General features: G+C 41.9%; 1 protein-coding gene across 1 annotated transcript in view; it reads right to left on the bottom strand.

Moving 5' to 3' along the window:
• Positions 1-1,516: 1,516 nt before the first annotated feature.
• The window catches only part of nod (no distributive disjunction), a 38,657-nt gene continuing 19,875 nt past the window's right edge, over positions 1,517-20,298 (bottom strand). Inside the window, exons 2-5 of the mRNA XM_065225835.1 lie at positions 4,806-5,275; positions 3,645-4,748; positions 1,732-1,813; positions 1,517-1,646 (exon numbers count right to left, since the gene is read on the bottom strand). Of these exons, the coding sequence (XP_065081907.1) occupies positions 1,629-1,646; positions 1,732-1,813; positions 3,645-4,748; positions 4,806-5,275 (1,674 nt within the window). The 3' untranslated portion in view covers positions 1,517-1,628. The remainder of the gene's footprint in view (positions 1,647-1,731; positions 1,814-3,644; positions 4,749-4,805; positions 5,276-20,298) is intronic.

Genomic DNA, 20,298 nt, shown 5'->3' with positions numbered 1-20,298 from the left:
CACCGTCTAAGATTTCCAGTGTCCCAATTGGTTTGCTCGAAAGGGTACTCTGACGCACTAAATGGTAAAATTCATCGTGTGAAATTTGCCTGTCATAAAATTCGCCTTCCTGCGCACCCACCTTTGCGAGAGAGTCCGCCTTCTCATTGCCTGGGATTGACCAATGTGAGGGGACCCATACAAAGGTAATCATATATGATCTTTCGACCAGCTCCCTTACCTTTGAAAGGAAATAAGATGAGTGTCTACCTTGTTTCATCGACCCAATAGCCTCAATCCTGAGACTATCCGAGAAGTTGAAGTAATGGTGTGCGGGCATGTTGGAAATCATCTCCAATGCGAAGTTGATTGCTGCCAGCTCAACGACATAAACGGAACAAGGTTCCTGAAGTTTGCGGAAGGCGCTAGAGTTTTCATTGAAGACACCGAAGCCAGTGGATCCATTGAGACGTGACCCGTCTGTAAAATATCTTTTCACGCAATTGACGTGTTGGTACTTTTCAGTAAAAATACGTGGATAATAATAGTTCGAAGTTGATCTGGAATCCCATGAATCACTTTTTTCATTGACAGATCATATTCAATTGAGGAACTGCGATTGGTTAAATACGCCTGACCTGCTCCTGGCTTCCAAATCTTCAGCATTCAGCTGCTCCGAAAACCCAGGTCCCAGAGGCAACCAAAATCCCTTACCGCCGTTTCAGAGACCGACCTGCCCAAAATTAAAAAAATGTCTTATTCTTTCTAATTATGCGGTATCGTTCCTGGATTTTTTGCAGTCTATAAACAGAGTTTCAACATGCTACGACCCTTAATATTCGCTCCTAGCGATGTTTTGAAGGTTACGGTACTCACCTATACCCACTTTACCTGACATTGACAACCGATATCTGAAGAACCAGGTCAAACATAAAAAATAAAAATACACTCCTATTGAAGCATCATAAAAATGTATCCCTATGCACCACTGGAGGTTCTGAGGATACATGAGTTAGTGAGTGTTTTTGAATTATAGGATTTTCTCATTATCTCTACGCATAAAAAAAATACAAATATCTACAAAAGCAGAAAGGAACTTACATGTATTCAATTTAGGATCATCTGCAATGTACAGTCAAATGTTCAATGACACCGGTCCAGATATTGGACGTTACATCAGTTGTTTAATTTTACGAAAATAAAAGCTTAGAGTCAAACCTCATCGATTCGATGATCCGAATAATTCAAATTATAAAATGTCTGATTATACTTTATGCTATGAAATATGATCGTCAAAAGTCATTTATGGAAAATAAATCTTCTGGCAGTTACCTACCTTACAGATCAGGCTATGAATTGATGGATTGCAAATGGATGCGTCGACAGATGAGTTGAATGGATCATTGAAGATGCTGAGGTTTTGACAGCACCGTACTGTGGCTACCACAGTATTTTACATTGGATCGTCCGTATACAGTAGCGCCAAATGCAAGCTGTGGTGGGTTCAAAACTCAGCCATCTAAAATGATCCATTGTGGAAGCGGAATGAAACTTACTGGACTAAGCACTATTATAAGTGATAAGGAAAACGACGAGAACGTACTTTTTTTTTACTATATGATTCACAGCTTGCACTCAAACGAAAAGCTTCAGGAAATATAATTCGCCTGCAATAGAAAGAGCACTCGTGTTAGTATAACATGCAGGCGCGGATCGAAACAACAACGTTTCGTACAAGATGAGTAATGTTACCTCGAGAAATTTGCTCCACTTCTTGCCTCCGACGAAAAGCTTCGCGAGATCGTCGATCTTTTTGAACTTGCCATTGATGGTGCTGTCGGAATGGAAATCGGATTAGAAAATTATGCGATCACATTGGGCAGTTAAGACGAGGATGATGCAACTCTTTTTTGCGCTGATTATTTTTACGTGAGTTCTTAAAGTAATCCGTTCTTTTGAAAGATAAAAAATGGTTACAGCAGCAACTGAGCAGAAGAGGTTCGAAGAACACGTTTAAAGATTTTTAATGAAACGAGCGGAGCCAGACGGAACATTTTCAGAAGATTCACGAACCATAAAAAGAAATCAAAGAACTAAACTGCCTATAATGACAAATCAGTCCCATGCGGAAAAAGTAGGAATTGAGAAAATAGCAGCCGAAGTAACGACGTGCAATTTCCATGTAAATATTTAAAAACTAATACTAAATGTATTGTTATTTTTTTCAAGTTGAAATCAGTTACAATGCAGCTTGCATGGTTTGTTATCTCAGCGAAAAATATGGCAATTCAAAAAGCAGAACTATATTTCTGGACGATTGAAATTCACGCTGGGACTGATATGCGATTACTTTGCTTGATGGGACAAACTTACTTGATGTTGTTTTTACATTTTTCATTATGAATGTCCGTAGTTTTATCACATAATATGAAAGTAGATGCCAATTCATAGTGGATATCCTTGTTATCTCAAAATTAAGGAAAACTCATATGGGACTGATATGTGATATTAGGCATTAAGCATAAATTATGAAGAGATTCGAGGACTAGCCTGGACTCTCTCTCTAGGATTTAAACTCGACGACGGATTAGTACTGTAACTATCGGAACTTCTTTGAAGGTCTCTGGCCTTCTGTGAAATTCCTTAATCTTTTCTGTGGTTTTCTTAAATTATTTTGAGTTCTTCAGGACTTATCTAAGACCAATTTTCCTGAAATTCCTAATCCAAATAATTTAAGTGGTTCCAAGATTGTAACGGAAATTCTAGAAACCGTATTGATTTTTTTAAACAAATTCTTTAAGATCTTTAAACTAGCTTGAAAGTAGAGACTGTCCAAAAAAAATCGGAGATTCCCTAGAGTTATTGTAACTATCCTAAAGATCTTGACTTTCCTCTGTTCTTTCTTCAAAATCTCTAAACTTCTCTGAAATTCTCTGGACTTTGCTGAAGTTTTTAGAACATGCCGAATGCTCCGGCAATCATCCTGGAGTTTATAAAACTTTCCTAAAGATCGTGTAATTTTCCAGTTTTCGGAACATCTCTGAAATTATCGAGATTTTCCATAGTTCCTCGGAACTTCTTGTAAAATCCTGCAACTTCTTGCAAGTAATGTACCTGGTTAAGAGCTATCTGATCTTCCCGCAAAGTACTATAAACATCTCTAATGTTAATAAAATTGCCCTTACTTCTTCGTAACTTCTGAGGAGTTGTCCCTGAAGGTCTCGCAACATCTTAAAAGTTTTTGCAGTTGTCTGAAACTAATGGAACTGCCTTGAAGTTCTCTGATCTTTGCTGAAGACTTGCATTTTTCTAAAGTTTTCGAAATTGCTCGGAAGTTTACGGAAGTTTTCTTAAACTGTTCCCGCATCCTTTTGATGTTCCGCTAATTTCCAGATGCACTCGGAACTTTGCTGAAGTTTTCGAAAATTTGTTTAGGTTATGCATGATCCAAATATACACTATAATCCGGACTAGCGTTTTACGCATAAATGACCTACGTTTCTTGCGATTCCCTCAATAGATCCTAGAAGTTCTTTATCCTTCCTCTAAACTTCTCCGCTGCTCAAACTTTACCTTAGTCCCCAAATTATTTGAAAAAGATATTCGAACATCCGTGGCACATATCTCGCGCAAAAACTTGAGTTTATACTCCGCTGCAAACTTACCGATGGGTGGCAATCTGATAGGCCATTTTCAACCCAACGGTTGGTAGAATCTGCATCTCCTTGATGCTGCCACGGTTGACGAGATCCAGTACTGCTTTACCATGCTTGGAGGCTGTCATCTTGGGTTCCTTTTTACCCCTGCCCGGTGTCTGGTGGAAGTACCCAGCAATCACCTTATTGCTGATCGTGAGGGGATTGGCCCTCCTCTTGATTGTCACGTTCGCTTGCTCCAAATTCTCCTTCTCGTCCTCAATCAACGGCTCGAAGCGTTGTTTCTTTTTTTTCGCCGATTGACAGCATCCTTTCCTGTGCTGATGGACCGTAGTCTTTCGCAACGAAATCCGCGTACTACGGCGACGGACCTGTCCATTTTCCACCTCCCAGAGATAGCTGTCTTCGCTTCGCATTTGTACGGTCTTTGTGGTACCAAGTGAAACCTGCTGGTAGCTTACGTTTGCATCGATCACTCCGAATGCCTTACGCTGACCGGAAAGTCTGTTGGACAGTCTACGTCGAACAACCACACCATCTTCGTCAGCATTACCCCCTTCTTCCTCGTCGCTATCGACGTTAATGACTTCGAAGCGACGGGGAGTTTTCGTATTTACCACAACCGTGCTGTTCAGTCCAACTTCCCCGGTTGAATCATCCGCCGCCGTTGCCATCTTGGCCTGATCTCGTAAACGTTGCAAAGCAGGATTAAGCCGCTGCTTAACGCTCATTGAAGCAGTACGTGGCTCAGTTTGCACCTGACAGGGAGTGCTCTCGAATTTCGGAAGATGGGTGGACTCGTTGATGGTACTCATCTCGGAACGAATTGCTTCCTGAATCTCCCGGCGGATCAGGTCCCAAGGAATGGCACTAGCAGCTGGAGCCGGTGTTGCGTTGCTGTTGATATCCGATTGCTGCGAGCTGCAATCGATCACTATCGGTGGATTAGACGAGGGGGTAGAAGGAACTGCTATCGCTGGAGATGGCGCAACCGGTGGCAATGCCGCTGCCGGTTGGATGTGTTGAATTTTCTCGAACATTTTCGCGAGTTTCTGCTCGATTGTGGCCTCGAATGTCTCCATGCACTTTTTCACGAGTGGGCTGTAGCTGGAACTGTAAAAAATGGGTTTTGAGTTTTATTATTGTTTTAGTTTTATGAACAATGCTTACTTTGTACTCTGGCTAACCGCACTGGAGGAACAAATCGGATGGTCCACGGAGGTCGAGCTGGACAAATTCAAGCTGAAAATTGATGATCTTGAGTCGGGAAGAATGGCATCAAAGTCCTTTTCCAGCATGTCGCTGAACCGAGGAACGGCCGGCAACGGTGGTGGCATCATGGCTTGCACCTTCTGTAATGCAGCCTTCGTCGGTGGAGCTACTATTATCGGAGCAACCGGTGGTGGCGGGACAGGTTTGCCAAAGGCACCCGGTGCAATGGTTGAATTAAGTTTGCCATAGTCAAGCTTGCGGATTTTGCTCGGTGTGCAGAAAGTGTTGCTGTGGACTTTCTTGGCCGATGATCCTCCGGGCACGTGGGGACGCTTGGCTGCCGACTTGGGTGTCTTGGGGTTCCTGACTTTGAGTGCACTGGAACCGGGAACGTAGTTCTTGGCTGGGGTACGAGTGCGCTCTTTTGCCTGGTCGGAAGAAGGAAGCAGAGAAACGGGAATTAAAGTCACGTGCTATATGAATTATCGTAACCGCAAAGCGGTTGAAGTGACACCTCGCAATCTAAGCATATGGATAGGTACTGATCAATTGAAATACGACTCTATTTTTCAAGGACAACCAGGCTGAGCTGCGGAAACCGGGTGCAGTTGATTGGAATGGAGGATGGAATCAAAATGTCACCAGCTGCTGCTCCAGCAGTAGGCATGTACCGTAGGTTTCGATTATTTCCCACCAACCAACGAGCGCACAAGTTCAAGTTCTCTCTGCGTCGCTCATATGCAAATTCTAAAAATAGGAGTAGTTGTACGAGCAATAAAGTGATTTATTAGGCTATAGGTTATAGAACCACACAGAAGCACGCTATCAGATCAATTTAGAAATTAAGCTCATCACTCTATGGTGGTGGTGTTAGATGATGACGTAAGGCGATTGTGAATGGTCGGAATATTTGGCAGATGGAATTTTTGTTTGCGGAATGCGATTGTTTGTGTGCGACGGGATCATAGATCAGGCTTCGGATGATTGGACTCGTTTTGCAGAGGCAACTTTAGAAATTAACATCATTCAAGCTTGATTTGTATATGCGGCTGAATGGACTGCTATCCGGTCCAAAGGTGATTTTTTATGAGTTAAATGTCATTGAAGAGATGTTGTTTTTTTAATAAAGGCAGTATTACATTCAAACTGCACATTGTATTCGAACCGGTAATTACAGCGTAGACGGTTAGCATACCGGAAGACTCACGACGGTTATCTGAAATTGCAAGCAATCACGACGGTTATCTTAAATATACATTTGAACTTTATGTAACCATAGTATGTACACTCTGAAAAATCTTCACGTCCGATTTACGTGAAAACATAGATGGTTTTCGTCCACCCTATTTTTCACGTAACTTTTACCGGAATTGCACGCAAAATTCACCTTCAATTATCTACGTGATTAGTCAGGTATATGAGACCTGATTTTCACGTACTGCTTAAGTGAAATTAGGATGAAAAAATGCTTTGAAATGTTTAAAATGCTTTTTACATAATGAATTTTGAATGAGAATATGGGACATATTATAGAGGTAGGCAATATTATAAAATTTTATCGGGCAGATATAAATTTCACGTGTTTAAATTGATACTTATATCTGCTCATCAAATAGCAAATTATTGACTGCTTGATTATTATGAGGTAGAAATGTTTATGAGTCTTTCATAGCTTGAGCTTGAGCTTGAGCTTGATTGACCGCCCACGGTTGCTACTCTGTTACTGCCAGATCAGTTATAATTACACAGAGAACCAATAGACGATGCTTGGGACTAGCAATCATCCTCAAAGTGTAAAAACTGGTGATCTTAAATTAGGCAATACCAGCGCCGGCCGCGCCCGAACACAGGTCAAGAAAGGAATGGGAAGGATTGTGTTGACATGACACTCGCTTTGATGGAAGCCGAGAACACCTCTGCACTTCCACGAGGAATCACTGGGATGTTGGATAAGAGGGTTGGGTTTGCAGCAGGGTTCGTTTTGGTAAACGATAAGCTGAATTGATGTCCTAACGATCATATAACGCGAACGAGCTTGGGACTAAACCCACGGTCTTCTGCTCAGTAAGCAAAAACGTTTGCCACTAGGCAGACGAGCACCTTTTTAATCACCGAGTTGCTGTTATTACCATGTAGTCATATTAACAAATAAAACGATTGACGAATCTTGAATGTGGATGGGCCTGAGATTAGACTCATGATGTTCTGCTCAGTAAGCAAAAACGGTTGCTCTAAGGCCACCGAGCCCCTCATATCACATAATACCGTTGCTCAAATTTGTGTATCCATTCAAACCCGGAATCAACGACAACAACGAGTTTCGCAAAATACACGATACACAAGCGATTTTACCATAAATCTCTTTGATATGTAAGGACCTGGGACCGCGTTTTTCTGCTCAGTAAGCAGGCCACTGTAACCGACGATCTTTCAAATCCGAAAACTAAAAACTACGAAAAAGTACTTAGGCCTTCATTAAGTTCCACTTTCACGCGACGTTCAATGACAGGGTCCTATCCAGGATTACATCTGAAAAATCCAAATCTGGCCAACGCCCACTCTAAACTTAAACCTGTTCTAATCCACCTGAAATGACTAACGAATGGAAGACTTTGACTACCCAGCCATGCAATAGTCTCATTCCGTGCCTTATGGCAACTTGATGATTCTATTGCGCTCATCTTTTGGCACCACCCAGGGGAGACTTGGTCCTGTACCCAATGCTTAACTTATCTCCATTCTACTCAGCTACTCGCAATTTCTTGTGATATAGTGGGCGGAATATTTTTATATGAGACAATTCAATGCAGACGTCTTTCCAAATTTGGCAGATCGACAGGTAATCGGTGAGTTACCACGATAGTTGCTATTCAACAACTCGACAACGTCCCATCGTCAACGCCTGCTATGAGAATTTCCCATTGCAGACGCCAACGAAATGACGTCATCGAGCTATCGATCAACTACCCTGGTTATCGCCTGGTACCTTATAGCACGATGCTAGGAGGCGAACCGGAAGAATCGATGAGCTACCTCTCCCCCTGAAATGTTTATGAGTCTTTCATACCTGACAAAGTATTAACTATTGTTAGCAGACCCAAAATGCCGATGCCACATTTTAAATCTTCGAAGAGTTCTTCCGCTACGCTCGATGAGCCTTTTTTTGCATATCTGAAAATCACGTAAATCTCGTTTCGCGGAAATATCGAAGTCCTAAACACACTAACACAAATACGCTAAATCTGTTTACGTGATTATACGGTCGATTTAGTCAATATTTTTAATGAACATGACGTGTAATGAAGCACAAAGTTACTAACGTCACATAACATTTGAAGATTTCTTAATACAGATCAGTTACGTGATATTTCACGTAAATCGGACGTGAAGATTTTTTAGAGTGTACTCTTAAAAGCCTGCTCGATCTACACACTCTAAAAATTATCACGTTGATGCTACGTGAAAAATCCGTCTTCGATCATTTCCACGTGCCTCACGTAAATGCCAAATGAATATTTAATAAAATTTGAGTGATTTTCACGTTTGTTAATGCTACAGGAAGTTCACGTCAGTGGCACGCGATGAGCATGTATAAAAAAATCAATGCTTTTCAAAATGGCGGTAATACACTTTTGCTGAAGGAAGTGTTACTGTTACCTAAAGCTACAACAAATTTAAACAGCACTTCTAAAAACAGCAAATGCTAAATATGACCTGCAAATTTTCTACCTTTTTCTACTCTTATTCCTCTTCGATTCTTGTTTGGATTCTACTCGAGGTAATTCTGCTTGGGCATCGATTTGGAAAATTCCTCTTCGATTCTACGGATTCTTAAAGTACTCTGCTTGGAAGTCGATTTGGAAAAACATTGTTCTACCGCCATGGCGCCTAAACGCAGAAGAAAGGGGCAATCTCTTGATCCCCCTTCAGATGAAATTAATTTGAGCAATCAATTTGATTTGCTCACGGGTGATGAGAATGATCCATCATCCAGGCAAAATTCCATTAAACATTTCCGGCTTAATGCCAAGAAGAAAAAGGCTCCCCGTATTGCGATAACCACTTCCGATTTCCATGCTCTTCGCACGGAACTTTTGAGGTTCGTTAAATTCACGTTTTCACTTCAAATTGACCGTCGCGCAGTGGGACGAATTCAAAACTAGTGGGACATGGCTATTTGCGACGAAACTATTGAGTGAAGCATTTTGATGTATTTTAGAATGTTTTTATTTTTTAAGTACTTTAATTGGGAAGAGAACATTATGATTAAAGGGGGTAAACACTAAGATAAAAAAATAACTTTTTTTATGTCTTGTTGAAATTGATGAACATCTATGGAAATATTTTAGATGAAGTAATTTTACGAAACTTTGTCGAATTTCTATCTCTCAAGTGGACGAAGTTATAGGGTGAAAATAGAATACTAACGCGGGGGTACTAGCGTAAAACCTTTTTTTACCATAACTTTTAAGTTTGAATTTTTCGATTTTTTCAATGTTCTACAAAGTTGTAGATGCTCTTAAAATGCACATTTTTGCTCAATGAAGCAAATCGAAAAATGGTCACGAAAACAGCAAAACGTAACAAAACGTTAACGTACTTTTAAGAAAATTCATTATGCATCCCCTAGGATCCCCCTATGAATTGTATATGTAACAGTAGACTAGAAGATGCTGAACAAAATAACGTTGAGATTAGCTGTTAATACCTGCTAACCTGCACGATACACCCCCTTACGGGGTACTACCGTTTGAGAGGTACTACCGTCCACTTGAGAGATAGAAAATTGACGTCTTCGACAAAGTTTCGTAAAATGACTTCATCTACAATGTTTTTATAGATGATCATCAATTTCAACAAGACATTAAAAAGTTATTTTTTATCTTAGTGTTAAGGGGGTTAAGCAAAAATATGCACCACTGCAATAAAGTATTTAAAAAGTTGAGGAAACATTCTAGAATACATCAAAATGCTACACTAAATAGTTTCGTCGCAAATGGCCATGTCCCTCTTTTTTTGATTTTGTCCCACTGTGCGTCGGGGCAAATGTATTAGCTGAAACCTTGGACGGATTCAAATGTCTTCTCAAGAGAAACAAAACATTTTTTTACTCATACGAAACCAAACTGAACTCTGTCCAAATTGTCTTGAAAGGTCTGCCCAGTGATCAGATCAAAGATGAATTGACAAAATTACTTGAAGTTGAGCCAATCCAAGTAGTCAAAATGAAATCTCGTTCTGGTGATTCGTGCAACGGGATTTCTAATTATATTTATTTAGTTCACTTCAAGCCTAGTGAACTAAACATTCTTAAAGCCTAAGGAAAAGCTAGCATTATGGGAACACTTGTGGAAGGCAGAAGGAAATTTCCAAAACCTCACCCAGTACCGTCAGTGCCCGGGATGGGGTCACAAAACAGACAAAAATGCTACATGCCAACTGCATGCATGAATTATGATGATTTCTCTCACGAAAAGGACGCCTGTCCCAAGAAATTTGAAAGCGCCAGGTAGGAAACTCTCCACGTTCCCGAACAGGTACAAATTTCTCTGCTATTAACAACGGTCAGCGAGGAACAAATTCTACATTCGTACCCGTAGGTACAAACATCAAGCCCTGCTTCAAATTCATTATCTATACCTGCTGCTAACAATGTTCAGTAAGTTAATGAAGCTACCTAAACTGCTATAGCAACTGGTAGAAACCGAAATCAACATTCTAGACAACATAATTCTAATGAGCACGAGCTATTTTACTTTTTGAGAGTTCATAAGAGGCTGTCCATAAACTACGCAGACAGTTTGGGGGGAGGGGGGGTTGATAATTATCCACGGCCCATACAAATTTAAAAAAAAATGTATGGACAATTGTCTACGCAGGGGGAGGGGGGTCAAGAATCCCAAAAAACTGTCTACGGAGTTTATGAACAGCCAATAACGTGCATATCGCCGTTATAACTGAAATGTTCCTTAAACCTGACCATAAGGATAAAAAGGACGCAAATTATTTCATTTATCGAAATGATCGCCTTGATGGAGCCGGTGGTGGTGTTGTCATCATTGTTCATAGACGTATCAAACACCAAATTCTTTCTTCGTTAGAAACCAAAGTTTTTGAAACTTTGGGAATTTCTGTCGAAACAAAATGTGGACAACTTACGTTTATAGCTGCCTATTTGCCTTTCCAATAGGTAGACCAGCAAAAGAATTTTTCTGAAATATCAAAAGAAATAATTTCTAAATATTGAAATATCTAAAAAAATAATTTCTAATCCCAGCAGCTCTACTTTCAATCGAACATTTATGGAATACAACTTTGACCCAAATATTCCTTTGCAAACCGAAGATGATGTTAATTTTGCTCTTGCATCTCTGACTACTTATTTACTTGAAGCAAGAGCTGCCTCAGCACCAAAGTGCGAGGTTAATTTTGATTCAATCATAATAGACGACGATCTTCAGCTCTTGATCCACCTGAAAAATGTCCGTAGGCGGCAATATAAAAAAACGCGCGATCCTGCCATGAAAGTTATCTGGCGGGATTTGCAAAATCAAATTTATGAGGAACAAAACTCTTGAAAAAAATGTGTCAAAATTAGACCTGAGTTCCAAATACTTTTGGAACTCACACAAATTTTGAAAAAAAAACAACTTAAAAGACTATTCCAACGCTGGTACGATAAAGGTGATAAAAAATTTATCACAAAATCAGAAAAGCTTAGAAACTTGCTAAGCAATTCGAGAGTTCCCATATTTTCAGTTTGGATTTTACTAGTCCTATCAAGGAATAATCAACTCTGCACACTGTGCCAAAACACAGCACGGCACACTTTGACTAGTAGCACACAAACGATATGATATAAAATGATATCACTGTTGAGTGTTGACGTCTTGCCAATCGTTGCTAAGACTGACTACTTGGTTGAATACTTTACTTACTCAAAAGTGAGAGAATTGGTTGTCATATATAAAACTAGTAAAACAACAAGAATTTAAGATCGACAAACCGATTTCGAGGATCGCCCGAAAAAAATCTGTAAGTATTCCCTGATCCGTGAATCTCTTTAAATCTAGCAAAACTCAGTCCGTCTCATCCGATTCACAGCAAAAATCCCAGTGGCGACAGGTTGAACACCGTACAGGTTCAGGCTTCCACTTCCTCTTGCACCTCCCGATCCGCAAACGCACTAATGAGATTGAAGGGAAGCTGAATGCTTGCCTTGAATGCTTGCCATCCGATAAATTGAGAATGTAAACACACACAAAAAAGACATAACTCTCAGGGTTGCCATACTCATGGAATATTGACATATTGATAGGCACACTTTGATTGAAACCACGTTCGGCATAGCGCTTGGCACAGCTTTCGGCACAGCTCAATCACTCGGAACGGATTAAGGTGTGCAGAGTTGAATACCCCTAGGTCCTCACGAAGCTTCTAGCTACCGCCCAATAAGTTTGATTTCTTCAATAAATAAAATGTTTGAAAAGATAATTCTAAATAGAATGATGCTTCACATCAATACGAACTCAATTTTTGAAGATGAGCAGTTTGCTCATCAACTCTTAAGAGTTAGCGATTTAATTCGTTCAAACAAATCTGAAGGCTGCTCAGCTGGAGCTGCTCTTCTAGACATAAAAAAACATTCGACAGTATTTGGCATGAAGTGTGAGTGCTGACCACGTTTTGCGTCCATTGCTGCAATGGAAGCGCTCTGCTCCCCATTGGCAATACTGCCATACAATGAAACCACTGACAGCGGATCCCGTTCTGATGGAGAAGGCTTATTGGATAGCGGAACATAAAGTGTTCATTGTGTTGTACGTTTTGACTATATTTTTACGATGTTTTATCGACTCTGTAAAATTAATTAGATTGAGCTTTATCAAATACATCAATGAACAAAAAAATCCTATATCACGGTATGATCGAGTTTCACTTTTTCATGTGGTATTAACGGAAAACATATCGAAGCTAAATTACAAACAACTTAGTTACCTAGTTGTATCACAACCATCTGAACATTATCTGTGATAGTTTGTTCTGAGATAGCGCAAGTTGGAATCAATGGAATTGAAGTCAATCCGGATCCGGAAACATAAAATAATGTCAGAAATTTAGGCTTTAGATTCAAATTACCTGAGTTTTATTTTTTTGTTTTATGAGGGTCCTGTAGGCCATCATTCAGACTTGTAAAATTGCTTTAAAACTTGATAAAACTTATAATGTGGCATGGCTGAGGACTAATTTGGATTCCTCACTTTCCTTTCGACTGTAAAAAGATATTTGCTATTTTCACAGAACACAGCGCTTGGCTAACTCGATTGAGACAGGTATCTGGTAGTCGAATCGCATGAAAACAAACTAGATTATGTCAAGTTACCTAGTTGTAGCACAAAATGTCTGTTTTGTTTGTTACGATAATGTTACGACCTTTTGATATGTTATAGAGCTAGACAAGAAGAATATTTTAGTATAATCAACTCAAATCGACAAATTTCAAATTACTTAGTTGTAGCATTATGAGGACGAAGTGATACGACGACTGGGTTCGGAAAAAACGTTTTTTTGTGAATGATAAAATTATCAATTTTTGTTTGTACATTTTACAAACTTTTTTTATGGAAAGTTGGAAAAGTATTTATTTCAACAGTTTTATAGAGTTATTTCCTATCAATTGGTGTGTTTGGATTTCAATTTCATCTATAAATGACAAAGTTATAAGTATTCAAAACCTAACACATTTTCGTGACGTTCGTTTTAGATTTTCGATTTACCCCCTGTAGCTTCTCGTAAGACGTAGTCTACGTCAAACATTGTTCAAACTCACAATTACAATCCAGGAATAATACTTTTATTAATTCAATAAGCATGTACATTGTCCATTTCCTCGCTCTGAACTCATTTTTCAGACGCGATTTATGACAACAAACAATTTACGAAGATGATTTTAGAATCAGATCGCGAATTGGTGATTAAAACGAAAAACTGAGGCACAGAGAAAAATATTCAAAGTCTCGCAGTTAGACAAATTTTGACATTTTTTCAGGCAATCAATTTTAAAGGTCTCAGATATAGAAACTTTTGTAACTGGGACTTAAACAACATTTCTATATAGCAGTCTAAAAGTTAGTTCGAAGTTTTACGGTCGATCGTACTAATCGTTCTCGAGCTAATAGCCCCAAAGTTTCCGGCGGTGGTGTTTTGCTAGCAGTTCGTTCTACTTTTAACTCTCGGTTACTTCATTCACCTAATTAGCTCAGGTGTCGAACAGGTGTTAAAAATGGTCTTCATTTGAGTTATGTATCTACCCCCAGATCGACTTGGTGATTCTGAGTTGATCGATAAACAAAATTGATTCACTTTTTTGGGTTGTACCCAAGATGAATGCGACTGACGAAATCCTTGTTGTTGGTGATTTCAATCTTGCTTCAGTCAACTGGTCATCGAATGAAGCAGGGATCTTTCATCCTCACTCTAATGGCTCATATATTACACCTCTAGTAGCATCTCTCCTAGATTGCTACAATACTGCTGGTCTTGTACAACGGAACGGGATCTCCAATGAAAATCATAGACTGCTTGATCTATGTTTTCTTAGTCGTGAACTCGCCTCTAATTTCTCGGTCCAAGAGGCACCCGAACCACTAGTTTAACGTTGTAGACAGCATTCACCTCTGCAGTTATCATTGCGCTTATATCAGGCTTGCACTTTTCGGGTTACCGTGGGCAGCGTTGCGTATTACTACCGAAGGACTGACGTCGAAACATCTGCTGGGACGATGAACTCCGAGATCGTGACTGTAATGCTGACTCTTCTGTTTCCTCGAATATTGTCGTCTATGCGGTTGATCAGTTTGTACCCATGACAACTCCACCCATATCTAGTAACCCTCCTTGGTTCAACCACCGGCTCAAGCGACATAAGTCATCCAAACGAGCTGCCTTCAAGAAATTTTGTAAACCTCGAACGGAGGCATCGAAAAGGAAGTACAACCTCGTTAACAAACAGTATAAGCGGCTCAACAAACAGATTTATCAAACCCATCAGCGCCATCTACAAACTAAACTCAAAGTAAATCCCAAGAACTTCTGGAATCATGTAAACGATCAACGGAAGGAAGGCTTACCTTCTACCATGAACAATACGGATCGAGAAGAGCCTGATACGGAGGGAATCACTGTCTTGTTCATGTTACAATTCAGCAGTGTCTTCGTCAAAGAAAACCCAACGAGCACATCGTAGCCGCCGTTTGTGAGGTTCCCGTACATCCCGCATCTGCCTATCTCGACTAATGATGTTCGTAGAGCAGGCCTACGTTTGAAAAATTCTTTCAGCACTGGCCATCTCGGAATCGCTTCCGTGGTTATTAAGAACCGTATTGGAGTGCTGATCGCACATTTAGCATCCATCTTCAACCTCTCTTTGGATTCTGGGATCTTTCCCGACTGCTGGAAGGATTCTTTTATTTTCCGTCTTCAAAAAAGACAAAAAGCAGTAGGTGACCAACTACCGTGACATCACTGCTCAATGTGCAGTCTCAAAACTGTTTGAACTATTGGTGCTGGATTATTTTAAACACACATGCTTTAGTTACATCGCGACCGAACAACACGGATTTATGCAGAAGAGGTCGACCGCTACAAGTCTCGTTCAATACACATCATCAATCATACGCGAGATGGAAAGAGGTCATCAAGTGGATGCTATCTACACCGATCTTTCCGATGCTTTTGATAAAATCAATCACGAGATTTCAGTGGCCAAACTAGAGCGACTTGGTTTTCAAGGGTTTCCTTCTTGATAGACCTCACCGGTCGACACATGTCAGGGAAGATTGGAGATCATTTTTCTCAACCGTTCACTGTTTCTTCTGGTGTACCTCAAGGCAGTCATCTGGGACCGTTCATATTTTTATTGTATCTGAATGACGTTCACTTTTCGATCCGTTGCCTGAAGCTGTCTTATGCTGACGATTTCAAACTATACTTTATCATTAAAGATCGAAGCGATGCATTGTTTCTTCAGCAGCAGCTGAACGTTTTTGCTGCTTGGTGTGACAGGAACAGGATGGTATTAAATGCCTCTAAGTGTGCCATTATAACGTTTTCCAGGAAAAAATCACCTATCTGATATGCTTACAGCCTGCAGGAGCAAATATTAAGCCGTGAGTCTACCACAGAAGACTTAGGCATCATAGTTGATTCACAACTCACCTTCAAGGACCATGTGGCATATGTTTCCGCTAAAGCATCTTCTCAACTTGGTTTCATTTTTCGTTTCGCCAAATACTTTTGGGACATTTTCTGCTTAAAAACACTCTATTGTTCGCTAGTCCGCTGCACATTAGAGTACTGTTCCATAGTATGGGCTCCTTTTTACAGCAAGGGGGTGAATCGTATTGAGGCCATTCAGCGAAGATTTGTTCGTTTCACTCTTCGTTAGCTACCGTGGAGTGTTTGCGCACACTTGTGTGGGCTTTTCTCTCCAAATAAATAAGAAAATAATTCATTATTCTGGAACGAGGAAAGCTTTCCAAGATGCAAATATCGCGGACATAGAACTTAGAACGCGTCGAGGACTTAAAACCTCAATCTAGATTTATTTTAATATTCCGAGATAAATCGAGATCTCTAAGACAGACAAATTAAGAAAATTGTGCAACCTGGAATAATTTTCATATTATGAATTGGAGACCCCTGGGTCAACACATTGCAGGAGGTAAACAAAGCCTCCGTCGAACAGATGAACCGCTCCCTCTTGGCGGAAGATACAGCTGGACAAAGAAAAGCGGTAGAAATTTCCGACACTCTGTAGCCATTGGGGTACTAAACCGGGTTATCGACTTGGACTCTCAATTACCCATACTTGGGGTTCAACTTACAGAACCAGTCAACATCACCGTTGCCTGCGTTTATTTGCCATGTGGACGAATCGGCAACCTCAACTGTCAACTCAGCGAGACCCTAATGAGATTACCTGAACCACGGATCCTAGTTGGGGACGTCAACGCGCACCACTCAAATTGGGGTTGCCCTCGGTCGGACCTTCGTGGCACGGACCTCGTGGACATATTCGAGAAGGAAGATATGGTAATCTTGAACGATGGTATTACACATCCGCTATCGACGTAACAGCCGCCAGTCGCCACATCGCTGGTAAAACGCAGTGGAACGTAAACTCTGACCTGTACGGTAGTGACCACTACCCCATACAAATTCAACTCTCGGCGACCTTCGTCCCGGCGGAAACACGGAGGCCGCGATGGCGGTATGAACAAGCGGGCTGGGAAAGCTACGGCGCCACTGTGGAGACTCTACTACTACAGCGGAACCCGGGCAGTATCGACGCCATATACGAAGCAGCAACGGTCACCATCCTCAAGACCAGCAGCGTACCGGGGAGAAAAGCACTCCGCTGGTGGAATGAAGATACGAAGAAGGTAGTCAAAGCCCGGCGCAAAGCACTTCGACGTGTGAAGCGGCTCCCCATCGGACACCACGACAGAGAGGAGGCCCTTTGTCACTACCGTGAACTACACAACCAAATGCCGACAAGAAATCCGAGATGCCAAGCGATCCAGCTGGATGGAGTTCCTGGAAGGGATAAACGCATCGCAATCCTCGGCCGATCTCTGACAGCGAATCAACGCCCTTAGTGGGAAACGACGCACGACACCACTTCACGTCCAGGTTAATGGTTCCACGGTTTCCGATCCGGAAACGGTAGCTGATGAACTCGGTACCTACTTCGCCGAACTCGCAACAATTGACAAGTATGACAACAAGTTCAAGCAGAAAACCAAGCCATCGACCGCATCCATCGCAGACTTCATAGTACCCCCCGACACCGCCAGCAACGGGAAGTCAAGCTCTGGCTCACTAACGGGTACCCAGCAGTATGGAAGGAAAGCTTGGTAGTTCTCATCCAGAAAGCCGGGGTAGCCACCCATGAAGTCAGCAAGTTCCATCCAATAGCGCTAACATGTGGTATGGCCAAAGTCCTAGAGCGTATGGTCAATCGAAGACTGAAGCAAAACTTCGAAGCTGGAAATTTCCTTGATCACCGACAGCACGCTTTCCGACAAGGTTTCGGAATGTCCACCTATTTCGCAACCCTAGGGGAAGTTCTCAAGAACGCCTACGACAGTGGTCTGCACACCGAGATAGTATCGCTCGACATATCGAAGGCCTTCAACAGAACGTGGATGCCCCTCGTGCTTAAGCAACTAATCGACTGGGGTCTTAACGGACCCATCGTTCACTTCATCCAGAACTTCTTGTCCAACAGCTCATTCCGAGTCGCAGTCGGCAACACCAAATCCCGGCTTTTCCCCGAGGAAACGGGTGTCCCACAAGGATCGGTTATCGCCGTTACCCTGTTCCTCGTGGCGATGAACGGAGTCGTTCGTCAACTACCGAAGAACATATTTGTGTTCGTCTACGCCGACGACATCCTCATCGTCACCACCGGACCCACGCCAGTACGTACAAGGATGAGAGCCCAAGTGGCAGTCTCCGCCGTCACCAGGTGGGCCCACTCATTAGACTTTGAATTATCAGCCTCTAAAAGCATCAGGTGCCATGTCTGCCCTTCTCGACACAGAATTAGCGAACCTCCGATCAAAATCGACGACCAGTCCATACCGCTGAAGAAGACCGTCCGAGTTCTGGGAGTTCTCGTTGACCGATTCCTCAACTTTGAACAGCATTTCAGTGCAGTCAAGAAAAATTGCCGCAGCAGAGTGAATCTCATCCGGACCATTTTCAGACAGCATCCGTTTTCACGTGGAGAGGGCAATTATCGACAGTCGCCTTCTATACGGGTTGGAGATGACCTGCATCACAACGGATAAGCTTTTAGCTACGTTAGCACCAGTCTACAACACCTACGTCCGAATTGTCTCTGGCCTGCTGCCATCCACGCCCGCTGATGCTGCATGCATCGACGCAGGCATCCTGCCTTTCCGCTTCCGTATAACCGCAGCTATCGCAACCGAAGCCGCTGCTTTCATCTCGAAGACATCCGGAAATCAAGGGATCTCCATCCTCGACGAGGGGAACAGACTCCTTCGCACGGCTGCCAACGAAGGGTCCACTGGCATGGAGACAAATGCTGGCAAACACCATTACCGAAAATCGAAAGCCGGTTTAAGGACAGGTTCAAAGCCGGAGACAATTCCATGGCCATGAAAAGGACTGTAGTTGACATGTTAGGAGAAAAATACCCCACGCACACTCACCGATACACGGACGGATCTCGGTCTCAGGCCGTGGTCGGTATCGGTCTAACCGGAAACATCACATCAACCAGCTGCAGCTTACCACCGCAATGTTTTGTCTTCTCTGCTGAAGCTGCTGCCTGCAAGCCCTGACATCCGAGGCCCGACTCATCCCTGGGTACAGGCGGCGATGAAGTCCGCGCCACCAAACACGGTATTCTGCTGGGTTCCGGGGCACTGCGGAATATCAGGCAACTCTGAAGCTGACTTTCTGGCTGGAGCAGGACCATCTGCTTCCGGTATACTCACGAAGTACCGTTACACGATGTCAAGTGCTGGGTCGTGAGCAAAGTACCGGAAGCTTGGGACGCAGAGTGGGCAATTTCGGTGGAACGCCGTTCCACAGGACTTGCGTCGGTTGTAGAACTCCAGCCTCAATCGAGCACATTCTATGCGTATGCCCTCAGTATCAGAACCTGCGGGAATTCCACGGGCTTCCAAATAGCATACACGACATGCTAGGTGATGATCCCTGAACACTGGCAGCAGTAATGCGTTTTTTAAAGGATGCTGCATTGTATTTTAAAGTTTAGACTCTTTTAATTCCATTCGGATGTTGGGACATCTCTGCCTGTTGGGGGCCCTCCCGGTTCCCCCGGTGTGGAGCGCTTCAGATATTAATATTGTGCCTTTAATATGTTGTGTAAATGTACGATCGAGCCAGGAACCAATTTTCGGTTGACGTAAACACTGTAAAAACTACTCTGTTGGGGGTCCTCCTTCTGAGGCCCCACCTTTCATGGACGAGATGAACTAGCCTACGGCTACAAATTTGAAAAATAAAGTAAAAAAAAATCATATTATGAATATACACAAAATGACTAGAGCATGAAAATTTACCTAAACCATTTTTCGAACCCTAAGCAAGGTCAAAAGCCAGGATATTGGAACCAGATTTTTTTTTTTCGAAACCTCAGAAAATGTGTGTCGAAATTGACTGACTATTTCTAGATCACAAAGGAACAAAATAGAAATTTTTTAATCTAGTCTGGACGAATTTTGAAGGAAACGGACTTGAATGTCTATATCATGGAGTTGAGACAAATATTCTTGGCTTAACATCGATAGGTGACTTTGCAATAAAGTGGAGACGGAAAATCCACATGACTTGTACTAAAGGGTGTCCACGATGAAATTGCCACACACAAAATTGATTCGCAAAATTCGAG

Source organism: Ochlerotatus camptorhynchus, unplaced genomic scaffold, assembly GCF_037179485.1.
Source record: "Ochlerotatus camptorhynchus isolate MF236.1 unplaced genomic scaffold, CSIRO-AGI_Acam_v1.1 ptg000239l, whole genome shotgun sequence".
NCBI lineage: Eukaryota > Metazoa > Arthropoda > Insecta > Diptera > Culicidae > Ochlerotatus > Ochlerotatus camptorhynchus.
Note: the sequence above shows the minus strand (reverse complement) of the source record. Positions and strands in the feature narration are given on the sequence as shown.